Below are 14590 nucleotides of genomic sequence, written 5' to 3'. Positions count from 1 at the left end.
TGAAGTCAAGTGGACCTTAGGAAGCATCACTATGAACAAAGCTAGTGGAGGTGATGGAATTCCAGTTGAGCTATTTCAAATCCTAAAAGATGATGCTGTGAAAGTGCTACACTCAATATGCCAGCAGATTTGGAAAACTCAGCAGTGGCCACAGGACTGGAAAAGGTCAGTCTTCATTTCAATCCCAAAGAAAGGCAATGCCAAATAATGCTCAAACTATTGCACAATTGCACTCATCTCACACATTAGCAAAGTAATGCTCCAAGTTCTCCAAGCCAGGCTTCAACAGTACGTGAAACGTGAAGTTCCAGACGTTCAAGCTGGATTTAGAAAAGGCAGAGGAACCAGAGATCAAATTGCCAACATCCTCTGGATCATCCAAAAAGCAACAGTTCCAGAAAAACATCTATTTCTGCTCTATGGACTATGCCAAAGCCTTTGACTGTGTGGATCACAATAAACTGTGGAAAATTCTGAAAGAGATGGGAATACCAGACCATCTGACCTGCCTCTTGAGAAACCTGTATGCAGGTCAAGAAGCAACAGTTAGAACTGGACATGGAACAACAGACTGGTTCCAAATTGGGAAAGGAGTACATCAAGGCTGTATATTGTCACCCTGCTTACTTAACTTATATGCAGAGTACATCATGAGAAACGCTGGGCTGGAGGAAGCACAAGCTGGAATTAAGACTGCCAGGAGAAATATCAATAACCTCAGATATGCAGATGACACCACACTTACGGCAGACAGTGAATAACTAAAGAGCTTCTTGATGAAAGTGAAAAAGGACAGTGAAAAAGTTGGCTTAAAATTCAACATTCAGAAAACTAAGATCATGGAATCTGGTCCCATCACTTCATGGCAAGTAGATGGGGAAGCAATGGAAACAGTCACAGACTTTATTTTGGGGGGCTCCAAAATCACTGCAAATGGTGACTGCAGCCATGAAATTAAAAGTCACTTGCTCCCTGGAAGACAAATTATGACAAACCTAGGCAGCTCATTAAAAAGCAGAGACATTGCCAACCAAGGTATGTCTAATCAAAGCTATGGTCTTTCCGGTAGTCATATATGGATGTGAGAGTTGGACTATAAAGAAAGCTGAGTCCCAAAGAATTGATGCTTTTGAACTGTGGTGGTGGAAAAGACTCTTGAAGAGTCCCTTGGACTCCAAGGAGAACCAACCAGTCCATCCTAAAGGAAATCAGTCCTGGGTGTTCAATGGAAGGACTAATGCTAAAGCTGAAACTCCAATACTTTGGCCACCTCATGCAATGAGTTGACTCACTGGAAAAACTCTGATGCTGGGAAGGATAGGGGGCGGGAGGAGAAGGGGACGACAGAGAATGAGATGGCTGGATGGCATCACCGACTTGATGGACATGAGTTTTAGTGAACTCCGGGAACTGGTGATGGACAGGGAGGCCTGGGGTGCTGCAGTCCATGGGGTCGCAAAGAGTCGGACACGACTGAGTGAGTGAACTGAAATAGAAACAACTTCTCCTGATGCTGCCTGCCTGATAACTAGAGGTGACTGCTTAATTAACTACAGATAAAGAAGAAGGCAGTGGTAAGAATAATCCTTGCTATTTTCTGCTCTTGAATTTATGTGTACTTACATATGACAATCAATCTTCCTAAATGTTTGGTTCAGTCTATGAAAATATCAAGACTCATTTCATTTTTCAGAACACATACTAACAGATATAAGGAAAATGCTATCTCTAAAAACATCCTGGGTGACAAGAAAAAAGCAGCATGGAATTTATACCTTATTTAAGCAACCCAACAGAATAGACAATGTATACATGGATAATAAATAAGAACTGTCCATTGTGCTTCTCTATAGAAGGGAAATCCTACCTACCAGGATGGCTATGAGGAAGGTCACTACTGATTTACACTAGCAAAGCACCTTATAAATATGTAACTAAAAATCCTGAGGATGGCTATAAGGGCTACCTGTCACATGGGAAGGGAAGTCTAATTATTTTGATTATGTTTAGCATATATAAAGGGGCTTCCCAGGAGGCTCATTCGTAAAGAATTCACCTGTCAAGAAGGAGACGTGGGTTTGATCCCTGGTTCAGGAAGATCCCCTGGAGAAGGAAATGGCAACCCACTTCAGTATTCTTGCCTGGGAAATCTCACTGACAGAGGAGCCTGGAGGCTACAGTCCATGGGGTTTCAGAGTTGGACAGGACTTAGTGACTAAACAACAACAAAGCATATATACAGTTCCCTATCTTCATCTTTGAGTCTGGTCCTAAAATCCACAGGTTCCAGCTAGAAGTGCCTAAGGCAGGTCAATGAAGGCTCTGCAGTGGCAAAGGGGTTCTGAGCCTGGGTTTTTCTTGCTGGAAACATTGAAAATTCAGCAAAAGGGATAGAGACCACATACAACTGGATGCTGAAAGCAACTCAAAGCAGGGAATAAAAAAGAATATTAAAGATAAAGACGTAAAAAGAAAGAAAAAATAGCTTTCTACACTAGAGGTGCTGTAGTTTAAAAAACTGTGTCACCAGGCAAATACAGAAAAGACGAGTACTTGCCATTTATTACATTAGAACAAAAGCCTCTTGGTCCCTCCGCTTCTAAGTTGGACACCAAAGTCGATAATTTGTCTAGGCAGACTCCTCCAATCCCTCAAATAATGAGCCAAAGAAGCTCCTTGACCACTATTCCCATCTCCCCAACATCCACCCCAAATCTCTACCCCTAAAAGTCACCGCATCTGATGCTTTAGCGATGAGCAGCATTAAATCTCCAATTAATTCCCTTTCGCAGTGAAGGACAACGTGAAAAGACACACCTGCATCTGTGTGAAAATCTGAGCTTTCTGGCACTCTTCCAGACTGGGCCCAAACGCAGCCATCACGTGCTCCTCTGTTCCGATCATCTGCACAATTTCCTGGTCACTCTCAACACCCATGGCCTAGGAAGGGAAGAAAAGATAGAAAGAGTGTGGGCTTTGTGTTAACTCACTGACATTTGCTTATGCTAATTTGGCATTGTTTGTGGGTATTACTTCTAAGCAAAAGCTAGCTCTTTTCTCAGAAACGGTGCCATCTGGCATTGGCAGTCACAGCCCAAGCTGCAGAAGAACCTGAAACAGAAATTTTGATGAGGAAGAGGAAAAACAAACATTCTCAAGCACTTTCTGCATGTGTACTATCTTCTACAATTTATAAGTATCCAAGGAAGTGGGGCGGTAGAGTGGAGACCCTGGTCACAATTATAAAGGCAAACAGAAAAAAGAGAAAACAAAAGGCAAAGAGCAGTAAATCAGAAAATATGCATGGCTGAAAATAAACAGAACCCTCAAAGAGTTTTGCCGCAAGACAAAATTTTCTGAGAACTGTCAAATCATGCACCTTTAGGCTCAAAGAATTTTTCCTAGAGGATGTTTTAACCTCACTATTCTAGAGATATCAAGCTCTACTTTATGTAGATTTTTAATGAGATTTTTTATAAAACCAAGAACACCCTTAGGTTTAAAAAACTCATTTATCTTTAAGTGTTTCAAGGTGGCAGCCAACAATGCAGGTCTTTGTAGATTCCATATGGTCGTCCTAAGTTCACTCCTTCACACATTTGCCTGGCATTCTGCCACATCAAGAAATAGAGCATAATCTCACTAAACCTATCCTGGCAGAAAAGTAGCCCACTTCTGAGAAGTTAGGGGAAAAGTTATATTTGTATTCAAATTCTTCCTTTACCTATGCAGAGAAAAGAGAACCAGGGGTACTCGTCTGTTAAACTTTGACAATTTAGTTCTTAGCTCTTCTCCACACACAAGACAGGGAAAATCAAATTCTGAGTCTGATGCAGAACACAGACAGCCTCACGCTGGGCACAATGGAAGGGGCACCTCTTCAAAGCTGACAGAGAATGTCAACAGGCCTGACGACCACTACTGCACATCAGCTCCTCCACCTGAGTTTCTTCATTTCTGTCATGACAGGGCAAACAAGGTCCCTTCCAGCTCAACATTCCACCACTCTACATTTGAATTTTAATAGTCTGTATCATACAAAGTCAACCTGGCTATCTCAGGATCAGATGTAAGCCTACCGAAAGTTTCGAAGCTTGCTAGGACAGTTGCTGCTGTTCACTCAGTGGTGTCCGACTCTGCGACCCCACGGACTGCAGCACACCAGGCTTCCCTGTCCTTCACCATCTGCCAGAGTTTGCTCAAACTCACGTCCTTTTAGTCGTGATGCCATCCAACCATCTCATCTTCTGTCGTCCCCTTCTCCTCCCGCCTTCAATCTTTCCCAGCATCAGGGTCTTTTCTAATGGTCAGCTCTTTGTATCAGGTGGCCAAAGTATTGAAGCTTTAGCTTCAGCATCAGTTCTTCCAATGAATATTCGGGACTGATTTCCTTTAGGACTAACTGGTTTGATCTCCTTCCTGTCCAATGGACTCTCAAGTGTCTTCCCAGCACCACAATTGGAAAGCATCAATTCTTTGGTGCTCAGCCTTCTATTGGTCCAACTTTCACATCCATTCATGACGACTGGAAAAATCATAACTTGGACCATGTGGAACTTTGTCAGCAAAGTAATGTCTCTGCTTTTCAATACGCTGTCTAGGTTTGTCATAGTTTTTCTTTCAAGGAGCAAATGTCTTTTAATTTTGTGGCTGCAGTCACCATCCACAGTGATTATGGAGCCCAAGAAAAGAAACTCTGTCACTGTTTCCACTTCTTCCCCATCTATTTCCCATGAAGTGATGGGACCAGAAGCCATGATCTTAGTTTTTGGAATGTTGAGTTTTAAGCCAGCTTTTTCACGCTCCTCTTTCACCCTCATCAAGTTGCACCTCTGCTTGGGTGTGGGCTAAACTTAATGACTCACTTCTATAGATAAAAGGTAGAAACCACCTTATGACTCTGGAGCCTGGGTCACAAAGGTACTGCAGCTTCTTGCTGGCTCCTCTGGGGACCAGTGGCCATGTCATGGAGATACTCCAGCTCCCATGGAAGCGCCAGTAGTGAGGAGCCAGGTCTCTTACCCTGAGGGTCAGCCACCTCCAGCTCCAATCCAGTCTTCAGATGACTGAAGCCTCAGCTGACACCTCGACTCATGAGAGACCCGGAGCCAGGACTACTCAGTCTCAGTCCAGTTCAGTCGCTCAGTCGTGTCCGACTCTTCGCGACCCCATGAATCGCAGCACGCCAGGCCTCCCTGTCCATCACCAACTCCTGGAGTTCACCCAAACTCATGTGCATCGAGTCGGTGATGCCATCCAGCCATCTCATCCTCTGTTGGCCCCTTCTCCTCCTGCCCCCAATCCCTCCCAGCAACTCAGTGTAGGGCCCAAACCCCTGACCGACAGACTGTTGTGACTTGTTACAGCACAGATAACTAATAAACCAACTTTGGGAGTCAAATCAAACTTAATATTTTAAGCGTACAACTTGTTTTGAAAAATATTTTTGTTTTGTGAACAAAATGAAGAAGTTTTCAGGATACAAACCTTCTTTTTTTAATATACGTTAATTTTCACGTCAGTTTTCATGTCTTTTTTATCTCTGATACAATGCATTTATTCAAATGGACACTAGACAGCAACTCTAAACACTACACAAATTCATTAAAACAGTCTTCCTGGGACTTCCCTGTGGTCCAGTGGTTAAGAATCCACCTTTCAATGCATGGGACAAGGGTTTGATCCCTGGTCAGGAAACTAAGATCCCACATGCAATAGAGCTACTAATGCTACGTGAACCAGAGAAGCCTGTGTGCCTCCATGAAGACCTAGCGCAGTCAAAAAAAAGAAAAACACACACACATTTAGTCTTTCATGGATTAAAGAAGAGCAATCCTAAAAAATTATCAGCTCTAATTTAAAAAAAGAACAACCCTAGATTATCCTTTAACCAAACACAGAGCTGCATCTTCTCTGATGGTTACGGCTTATATCCAGTACCATCTATCCTCTGTGGTCTGCCAAGGAGCCACTCAGAAATAACAGATGACAGTACTTCTCTGAAAAGCCAGTTAGAATATAAGTTAATTTTTACCTGTCAAACTCTCAAAATAATGGGTTTCAATGGCACCAACATATTTTTACAAAAACAACACTAAGGCAATAGTTTGCAGTCGTTTTTCTCTAAAATCTTGAATGTAAAACTTTGTAACTAAGGAGTCTCACTTCTCAGGGAAAGCCCAAACACTGAAGAAAACCAAAAAAAAAAAACAAAACCTAAAGGAGATGAGATCTGTGTAGAACAGGTGCCAAACCAAGGAGGCAAAACGATATAGCAGGAAAAGGCCTTGCTGAAACAAACAGAATCCCAGAGCTGAAACGGCAGATGCATCCTGGGTCAGCCCCCTTTCATTGGGGAAGACAACACCTAAGCCACGTGAAGATCACCGTATGTCACCTGAATACTTTTTAGCTCAGTAATCTCCAAGCAAAAAAGACAGTGTTCTTGATTGTCTCTTTTGGTGTTTAATAATAATGAAAGTCTTCCCTTGAAGCTGCCACTTCAAGTTGCCCTGTTGCTGATCTAAGGAGCAAGTCTGTAATTGCACAAAACTCTTGAGCGGCCTAACATGAATCTAAACAGACTGCTTAGGCCTTCCAAATATTTTTAAGCTATGAAACAAAGATATGCCAAAGGTATGTCACACAGTAAATGACACCATATATGCAGAAAGAATGATCTGTGGCAAAGCTTAGCTCTAAAAGCCCTAAACTCTTCCAGTATCAGGTCACTGAAACATGGTGACAACTCAGTCAGGTCGTCATCAGTAGTGCTCCAGCTCCAAAGATGGAAGCGACTTTATGACTATTTAGCCTTCAGAAGTCACAGCTACAAATAAATGACATATTGCTATGGAAACGACAGCAAAATGCCCAAGCATTTTGCTCTACAGACCTAATTTAGACATCTGAAAACCAGCTTTATATGGAACTCTGTACGCCAGATATCTGAAACCATTTCACCTAACGAGTAAGTCAAAAGTGAAGGCTATTCAATAACCTCATGAAAAAAATAGCAGAGATAATGTCTCCGTGGAAGGTCAGCCAGTCTGGCGATCAGCAATAAGAACAAAAATAAGGGGATGTACTCTTTAAAAAGTGGCAGGAAGTCTTCTCCTTGGATATCCACTCAGTGTGACTAAAAGTGTGATTTTTAGAAACAGAAAGAATACTAATGAGCAGAAGAGAATGATATGCAAGCTAATGGTGATATGTTGCAACATATTATGTGAAGAAGGAAAAAGGGTAAGTTCTTAAAATATCTAACATTCAGAACCCAGAGATTTTTCTTTAGACAGAAGTCAACCTATCATTACCAGAACAGTCCACACAGATAACAAAAGAACTGCATTCACTCACTTGAACTCCGTAATTTTTTTTCTCTTTAAAGACCAAACATTTCAAAATTATGCAATGCCCAGCCCCCTTGATATCTGTCCTCTTTTTCCAAAAACATCTTTAGGCTGCAGATGCCGTCACAGCACAACTGCTGAATACTGAGGGGTACAAAAAATAAAAGTGGGGAAGATTCATGGGCAGGAGAACCTTTGTTGTGATTCAAGTCCATAAATAAGGCTGATCTACGTCTTGAAAGCTTTATCCGTCATATTCAGACTCGGCATGGAGTCTGGAAACCCTGCTGCTTCTGTCACTTTTAGCCAATTGTTGGCTACAATCAACAACCATCAAGTCCTAATGACTGTCAAGGTCTGTGTTAGGGCCACACAACACAAAAAGAGAAATGATGTGACTTTTCTGGTAGCCTACTTTATTTTCCCGGGCTTCTGACGCTGAATGTGTAAAGAAGACTCCCTAAAAAGAAACAGCATTGTCTTTCTACGCAGTCTACTTTGCAAAAAACGTATTATCTCATTTGCTCCTTAAAGAACCCCCCCCTCAGGTAAAATGCTCACGTTAGATGAGCTATCCAAGACTCAAGAAGACTGGGGAATCTATTCAAGGCCACACAGACTAGTAAGTGAAGAGACTGGAAGTCAACCTGGATCTGCCTGATTGTAAGACATCCAATATTCATTCTATGCTGCCTCCCAAATGGGAAGGTCTTAACAGTGGTTAATAAGCAAGTTCATTAAAACAACTCTATAGTGAGAGACCCAAAAAAAGTGTCTATGTGTGATCAATGTATTTATTTGACCTAAAAATTTTCAGGACACGAGTTTGAGTGAACTCCGGGAGTTGGTGATGGACAGGGAGGCCTGGCGTGCTGTGATTCATGGGGTCTCAAAGAGTCGGACACGACTGAGCAACTGAACTGAACTGAAAAATTTTCAAGTATTTATTTTAGTTAGTATACACTGCTGATTAAAATGTAATGAATACATTTAGGGGAAAAATTAAACAACGTGTACAAGTTTTTAAAAATATATATAATCCCACTCCCAGGAATTAAGTCTCACAAAATAATCAGCAACACACATGTGTGTATAAGGATGCCCAGTGCTGTGCCTAAGAGTGAAAATTTAGGGAAAAAAGACACCTATATGTCCCACTATAGAAATTTGCTTAAATAGATTATATCATGTACATGGATTCTATACAATACCTAGTAAAAATAATGATGTGGATTTATTTACAGATGAGGAAAGTTATTCAAAATTCATTGCTAAGTGAAAAAAGTAAAACAAAATCAATGTGTATATTTCAAAAGCAAAGGAAAAAAGGTCTTAAAAAACTATCCAACGTTGTTACACTTTTTAGTGACTTTCTCAATTCAATGTAAGGACTATTTTACAATCAGAAAGGGAGAAGCTGGAAATCTCAACTACTGGCTGCTGCATAAAAATGCACATTATTAACTTATAGCCCCATGCTAGAAAGGATTTACTTATTTATTCAGCTATAAATATATTTATACATTTATAACATAATAATAAATTTGACAGAAAAAACTGTCTTACCAAACTTTTGTCACCTACCCAAGTAAAGTATTTAAAAGTTTTCTGGTTTTAATGCATGCATGTGTCTAATGATCCCTTTTCCATATGAGTGACATAACAGTATCGGCATTATAATTAATTTATAATTTCTGGTCTAAGGAAAGCAGTCCTACACATCTTTATAAGCTCTGAAATTGTCCATAAAAGTCCTTCTGATCCATGATAACATACTGCCCTCTGCTGGAGATGTAATTTCACATAGGTAAAATTTATCCACTGAACCTCACCATGGACACAAGACACTGCATTGGGCAATGTGGGATTCCCTTCAAGAAAAGACAGAATTACTTTTTCTTTTACAAAAAATTATAGTTACAAATAACATAAACCTCAAATAAAGATAATAAGAAGTGAATTTAAAAATTCTCAGTGGACATGAGTTTGAGCAAGCTCCAGGAGATGGTGCTAGACAGGGAAGCCTGCCGTGCCGCAGTCCATGGGGAGCCAGACACAACTGAGTGACTGAACAGTAAACACCACTTAAACATTATTTCTACAGGAAAATGTCTTTTGGGTTCTAAGTCAACAATTCACAAAGAAGATTTTAAAAATCAGCTTTAGCTTAAAGATTCGTTATCTATGAAAAAATTCACAGGAATCCCAAAGTCCATAAAAAAGAACAAAAGACTCAGATCATCCTCTTTGACCTAGAAAATTACACTTCTAGAAACTTAGCCTACAGATATCCTTGCCTTGTATAAAATATTACAGCAGCTTTAAAATAGCAAGAGCTGTGTGTCCATTCTTTTTTAGGTACAGGTGGGTGAGAGGCCTACTCATTACTATACATCCTTTTGTATTTTTGGAATTCCTTATCGTGTTTCCATTTTAAAGAATAGATCACTACTTTTAAAAATACTTGAACCCCACCCTCACTAGCTTTCAATTTATATTATATGCCTGACAATTTCTCTACGTCACAAATCTTTACATTCCTAGAACTCCATGTGCTCAATTTTCTACCTATATATGAAAATAAACCATAGAAAATTTATAATTTTCAGAAGATATTTGCAGGCTCAATTTTTCTAACCTATATATAAAAATAAAAGTTTAAAAGAATTCTTTATAATTTTCAAATGATACTTGCAGACTCACCTTAAATATGATGACAATGGGTATATCTTCTGACAAAGTATTATGTCTCAAATAAAACCGTCCTTGTTTCACAGCCATATTGGTTCTGCTTTTTTTCTCATGAGTAGAGCTATAAGAAAACACAGTTGGTTAAACTACATCCCCACATAGTTTCAAGCTACTAACATGCAAGAGCAATAACTACCAATCAATAAGATTCCAGTGATCAGCAACGATCAGTAAGGTCCTTCCAAACAGGACACTCAACTCCTCTCCAGCCTCCTCTGACACTTCCATGAACATTTTAGAACACTAGAATTGTTTCTTTAGCTGTGTGGGCGAATAAGCAACAATTACCAATTCATTTTAACCTACTTCACTTTGATTCCACCTGAACTGCTTTGTTCTAATATGGGATATATTTCTGATCAATAATATACATTTGAAAAGAAAAACTTTAAAATAAGCCTATACCACAATGGGAAAACCACAAGAAAATGAATGAATACTATGAATTTTAAAAATAATAATCCAATACAACATACTACAGTTTCGATATAAAGTCAAAAGAAACTAAGGAATCTCCTATTGATATCTCAGTTAGCTGAAACTTTCCTGATGGATTTAAAAACATTTCCCAGCTTTAATCCACCACAATAACAACACATTCTGATCACCTATTACATACTGTGCACTGTTATTCACTCTATGAACATTAGCTCTAATCTCCTACATTCTAACACTTATTTTGCAGTGTTGTCCCTAAATCATGTATGAAAGAAACCAAGGCTTAGAGAAGTTAAATATTGTAATTTCGCCCCCAAGTGCCTCATGACTAGTAAACAACTGTGGGATTCAAATCCTGATTGTCCTGGCTTCAAAAGCTGCATACAACAGGAAGATGTGGGTTGCAGAATTATTACATCTTGATCCAAATGCTGGCTTCCCCTGATGGTCAATGTCATCCTGTGAGCAAGGCCTGTTACTCACCTGAAAATAACAGCACTTACCTTGGAGGGCAGAGGTGACAAATATATATAACGCACCTAATACACTCTCTGGCTCCTACTAACTGCTCAACAAATGGGCACTATTGTTAGTTGCCTCTTCACCAGAAAGAAAACTTCAGAAACTCTAAGCTGAGCAGTTCATTATAAGTCATCAGAAGAGAAACTCTATTTCATACTGACATCTTAACCATGCCACATATTTTTTATTCCCAGAACTTTTAACTTTTTTAAAAAGTTCCTTTAATGCTGTGTGTGTTAGTCACTCAGTGTCCAACTCTGCGACACCATGGACTGCAGCCAAGTTCAACTTGGATAAAATAACTAATGCCCCTTTGAACAATGTCTCACACTTCTCATCACTGAAAATTTTAAATCAGTACTCTATGACACAGACTTACGCAATCAATTGAATGCTATATAGTTTAGTTTAAATATCCCACTCCCTGTTATAGAAGAGAAATAACGGGCTACCTCCGTATTCAGTGACAGCTATCTGACACCAATGGGATGATCAATATTTCGTAAGAACACCAGCTCTGCCATCCATACCTGGTAACTGAAGCACCCACAGCCCCTTTTCTGTCAGCCTCCACAATGATCCTGTTCTTAGACAGTTGCTCTTGGATAAGAATAACTTTTTCTACTCCTTTAACGATGAAGTAGCCCCCTGCCAGAGGGAAACAAGAAAAGCATCACCAGCCATTCTTCCAACAGCGTGACTGAGCAATGGCAGCAAGTTCCTAGTCTTTCTATTGGGTTGGCCAAAATGTTAATTTGTATTTTTCTATAACATCTTATAGGAAAATCCAAATGAACTTTTCAGCTGACTCAATACCATCACCTTATGGTGCTGACAGAGAGTAGTTCAGTCATGTCCGACTCTTTGCGACCCCATGGACTGTAGCCTGTCAGGCTCCCCTGTCCATGGAATTCTCCAGACAAGAATACTGGAGTAGGCTGCCATTTCCTTAATTTAAAGGGGTTTGTCAATATTGTTTTACAAACTGTTAACAGTCTCAGCACATGATTTAAACAAATTAGCCACAAGATAAATTTCTGGAGGACAAGGAATGCATCTTATTGGTCTATGATCATCATTATTGATCATTCATCATTCATCATCATTATTGATCATCAGGACCTGACATATGAGAAGTGAATGAAAAAAAAGCCAAATAAATTAGTCTTCAGATTTTATAAGCACAGAAATAAGTGACAATCTTCAATATAAATTAAAATTCGTTCCAAGTTTTCTAACAAATCATTGACAATGGCAGATTAAGATCAGGTTTCCAAAATATATTCTATACTTGACAAAACTCATAAAACATTATGTTATGCTTTTTTGCACACAATTCAGAATAGGATAAAGTGAGACTGCTTTACCTTCAGAATATAAGCAAAAACAACGCAATATATTTGACTTATGAAACATCCTATTATTGCTCTAGTAAAGTCACATTCTGTGTTATCCTCTTTCCAAAACCTTCTGGGATTCTACATCAGTCACTTAGTCGTGTCTGACTTTTTGTGACCCCATGGTCTATACAGTCCATGGAATTCTCCAAGCCAGAGTACTGGATTGGGTAGCCTTTCCCTTCTCCAGAGGCTCTTCCCAACTCAGGGATCGAACCCAGGTCTCCCGCATTGCAGGCGGATTCTTTACCAGCTGAGCCACAAGGGAAGCCCAAGAATACTGGAGTGGGTGGCCTATCCCCTCCCCAGAGAATTTTCCTCACCCAGGAAATGAACCAGGGTCTCCTGCATTGCAGGCAGATTCTTTACCAACTGAACTATCAGGAAAGCAATATATGCAACTATAAAGGAATTAGATTAACCATAAACTAAATCAAAGTGAAACATGAATTAAAAGAACATTCTGTAAACTGCTAAGCATGAAGCTTAAAAAAAACTGCCTAGAAGTAAGTACAAAAATATAACTTAGAAAAATTTAAACAGAAGACTCATTTTTTGCCCAGATATGGCATTCAAAACAGCCGGAAGTGAGCTACTTGTGTCTTTTCAGATAAGACAAAGAACTTCGTGAGATTATTCTTGAATTTTTAAGCATACCAAAAGACACCATCGAGCAAACAGACAGCCTGATAAACCATAGCAATAAACCAGAACATCCTGGGTGTTCACTGGAAGGAGTGATGTTGAAGTTGAAACTCCAATATTTTGGCCACCTGATGTGAAGAGCTGACTCATTTGAAAAGATCCTGATGTTGGGAAAGATTGAGGGCAGGAGGAGAAGGGGATGACAGAGGATGAGATGGTTAGATGGTATCACCAACTCAATGGACATGAGTTTGGGTAAACTCCGGGAGTTGGTGATGAACAGGGAGGCTTGGAGTGCTGCGGTTAATGGGGTCACAAACAGTCAGACACAACTGAGCAACTGAACTGAACTGAACTGAGGTATTAAAGTTTTAAGCCTGAAATAAAAGAGGAAACAACATATCTTTAAAAATACAGACTAACAGAATAAAGTTGGAACCAAACTGCTGTATGTTTTGCAAACAAAATTTTATCCTAATTCACTAAAAGAAGAAAGGCTGATCTGGTTTCTGAGAAAAAATGGGAAATCAACAGCGAGAGTAAAACAAAAGCAAAAAAAAAGAAGGAAGTGGAGGGGAAATCTAAGAAATCACACCTACCTGGATCTAAAGGACATTCATTCAGCTTAGCAAATTCTGCTGGTGTTTTTCCTGTAAGAACACAGTTTGAACTACGCAGCATTATGGGCATTCTGTTTAAAATAAAACACAAAGAAAGTATCATATTCAGATGGTCACTGGCAAAAAGGCTGAACAGAATACAAGCTGGCCAGTGCACACATCACTGAGGGGTCTGCATTCCTGTTGGACGTTTGAGGAAAGGCAGAGGGACGGTATCATGGGAGAGCTGAGCGAAACGAAGTATGTCCTCAGGCACACTGCTTTTCTGGTACAGATAACAAAAACCCAAATCCATGGTTCCCTCCAACTTTGCAGACAAGCCTGAGTAACAGTCAACAAATGGCAGCAAGTCTTCATTCATGGAAAACAAAGTGACTCGCCTTAGTCACGTAGAAACAGCACTATGAGTCAAAGTGTAAGGAACAAGAGACTCTCAGAACTAACCAGGCAATACTGAAAAAGAACTAAGATTTAACTGGACACAGGTATGGTCCATTTATAAGAGAGAATTTCTTCTCTTTTAACACTGATAAACAGCTGTGCTAAAACAAAGATTCATTTAATATCCCTATTTCTTTTTCTAAGTGAAGAATGAGGAGAATGCAGCCAAGTGAGCAATGTCTTAAGTATCTTCTATTCACCTGATAGAGGTACCAGCATAGCACATGACAATAACAGGTAGCTGGTGCATATTTGATGAACAAACAGATGTTTATTGAGCTCTTGGCTTAATAATAAACAAATGCATGTTTATTATTTTGAGGCAAGGGGCAACACTTGAGTGGCAATTATTTGCATTGTGTTTAAAGTCCAACATCATTATTAAACACACAATATTGTGGATCTGGTCCATTTCTACAGCAAA

At 39.7% G+C, this 14590-nt stretch overlaps 1 protein-coding gene across 3 annotated transcripts in view; it reads right to left on the bottom strand.

Annotated features, from left to right (window-relative positions):
* Positions 1–14590, bottom strand: part of POLR3B (RNA polymerase III subunit B) — a 115251-nt gene that overhangs the window by 87136 nt on the left and 13525 nt on the right. For all 3 annotated transcript variants that reach the window (XM_055394426.2, XM_088837164.1, XM_088837165.1), the window contains 4 exons: positions 13705–13796; positions 11594–11711; positions 10056–10164; positions 2818–2940 (listed from right to left, as the gene is read on the bottom strand). In XM_055394426.2, coding sequence (XP_055250401.1) covers positions 2818–2940; positions 10056–10164; positions 11594–11711; positions 13705–13796 — 442 coding nt within the window. The remainder of the gene's footprint in view (positions 1–2817; positions 2941–10055; positions 10165–11593; positions 11712–13704; positions 13797–14590) is intronic.

This window comes from Moschus berezovskii, chromosome 6, assembly GCF_049115385.1.
Source record: "Moschus berezovskii isolate FMDL1 chromosome 6, NW_MosBer_1.0, whole genome shotgun sequence".
Lineage (NCBI taxonomy): Eukaryota > Metazoa > Chordata > Mammalia > Artiodactyla > Moschidae > Moschus > Moschus berezovskii.
Note: the sequence above shows the minus strand (reverse complement) of the source record. Positions and strands in the feature narration are given on the sequence as shown.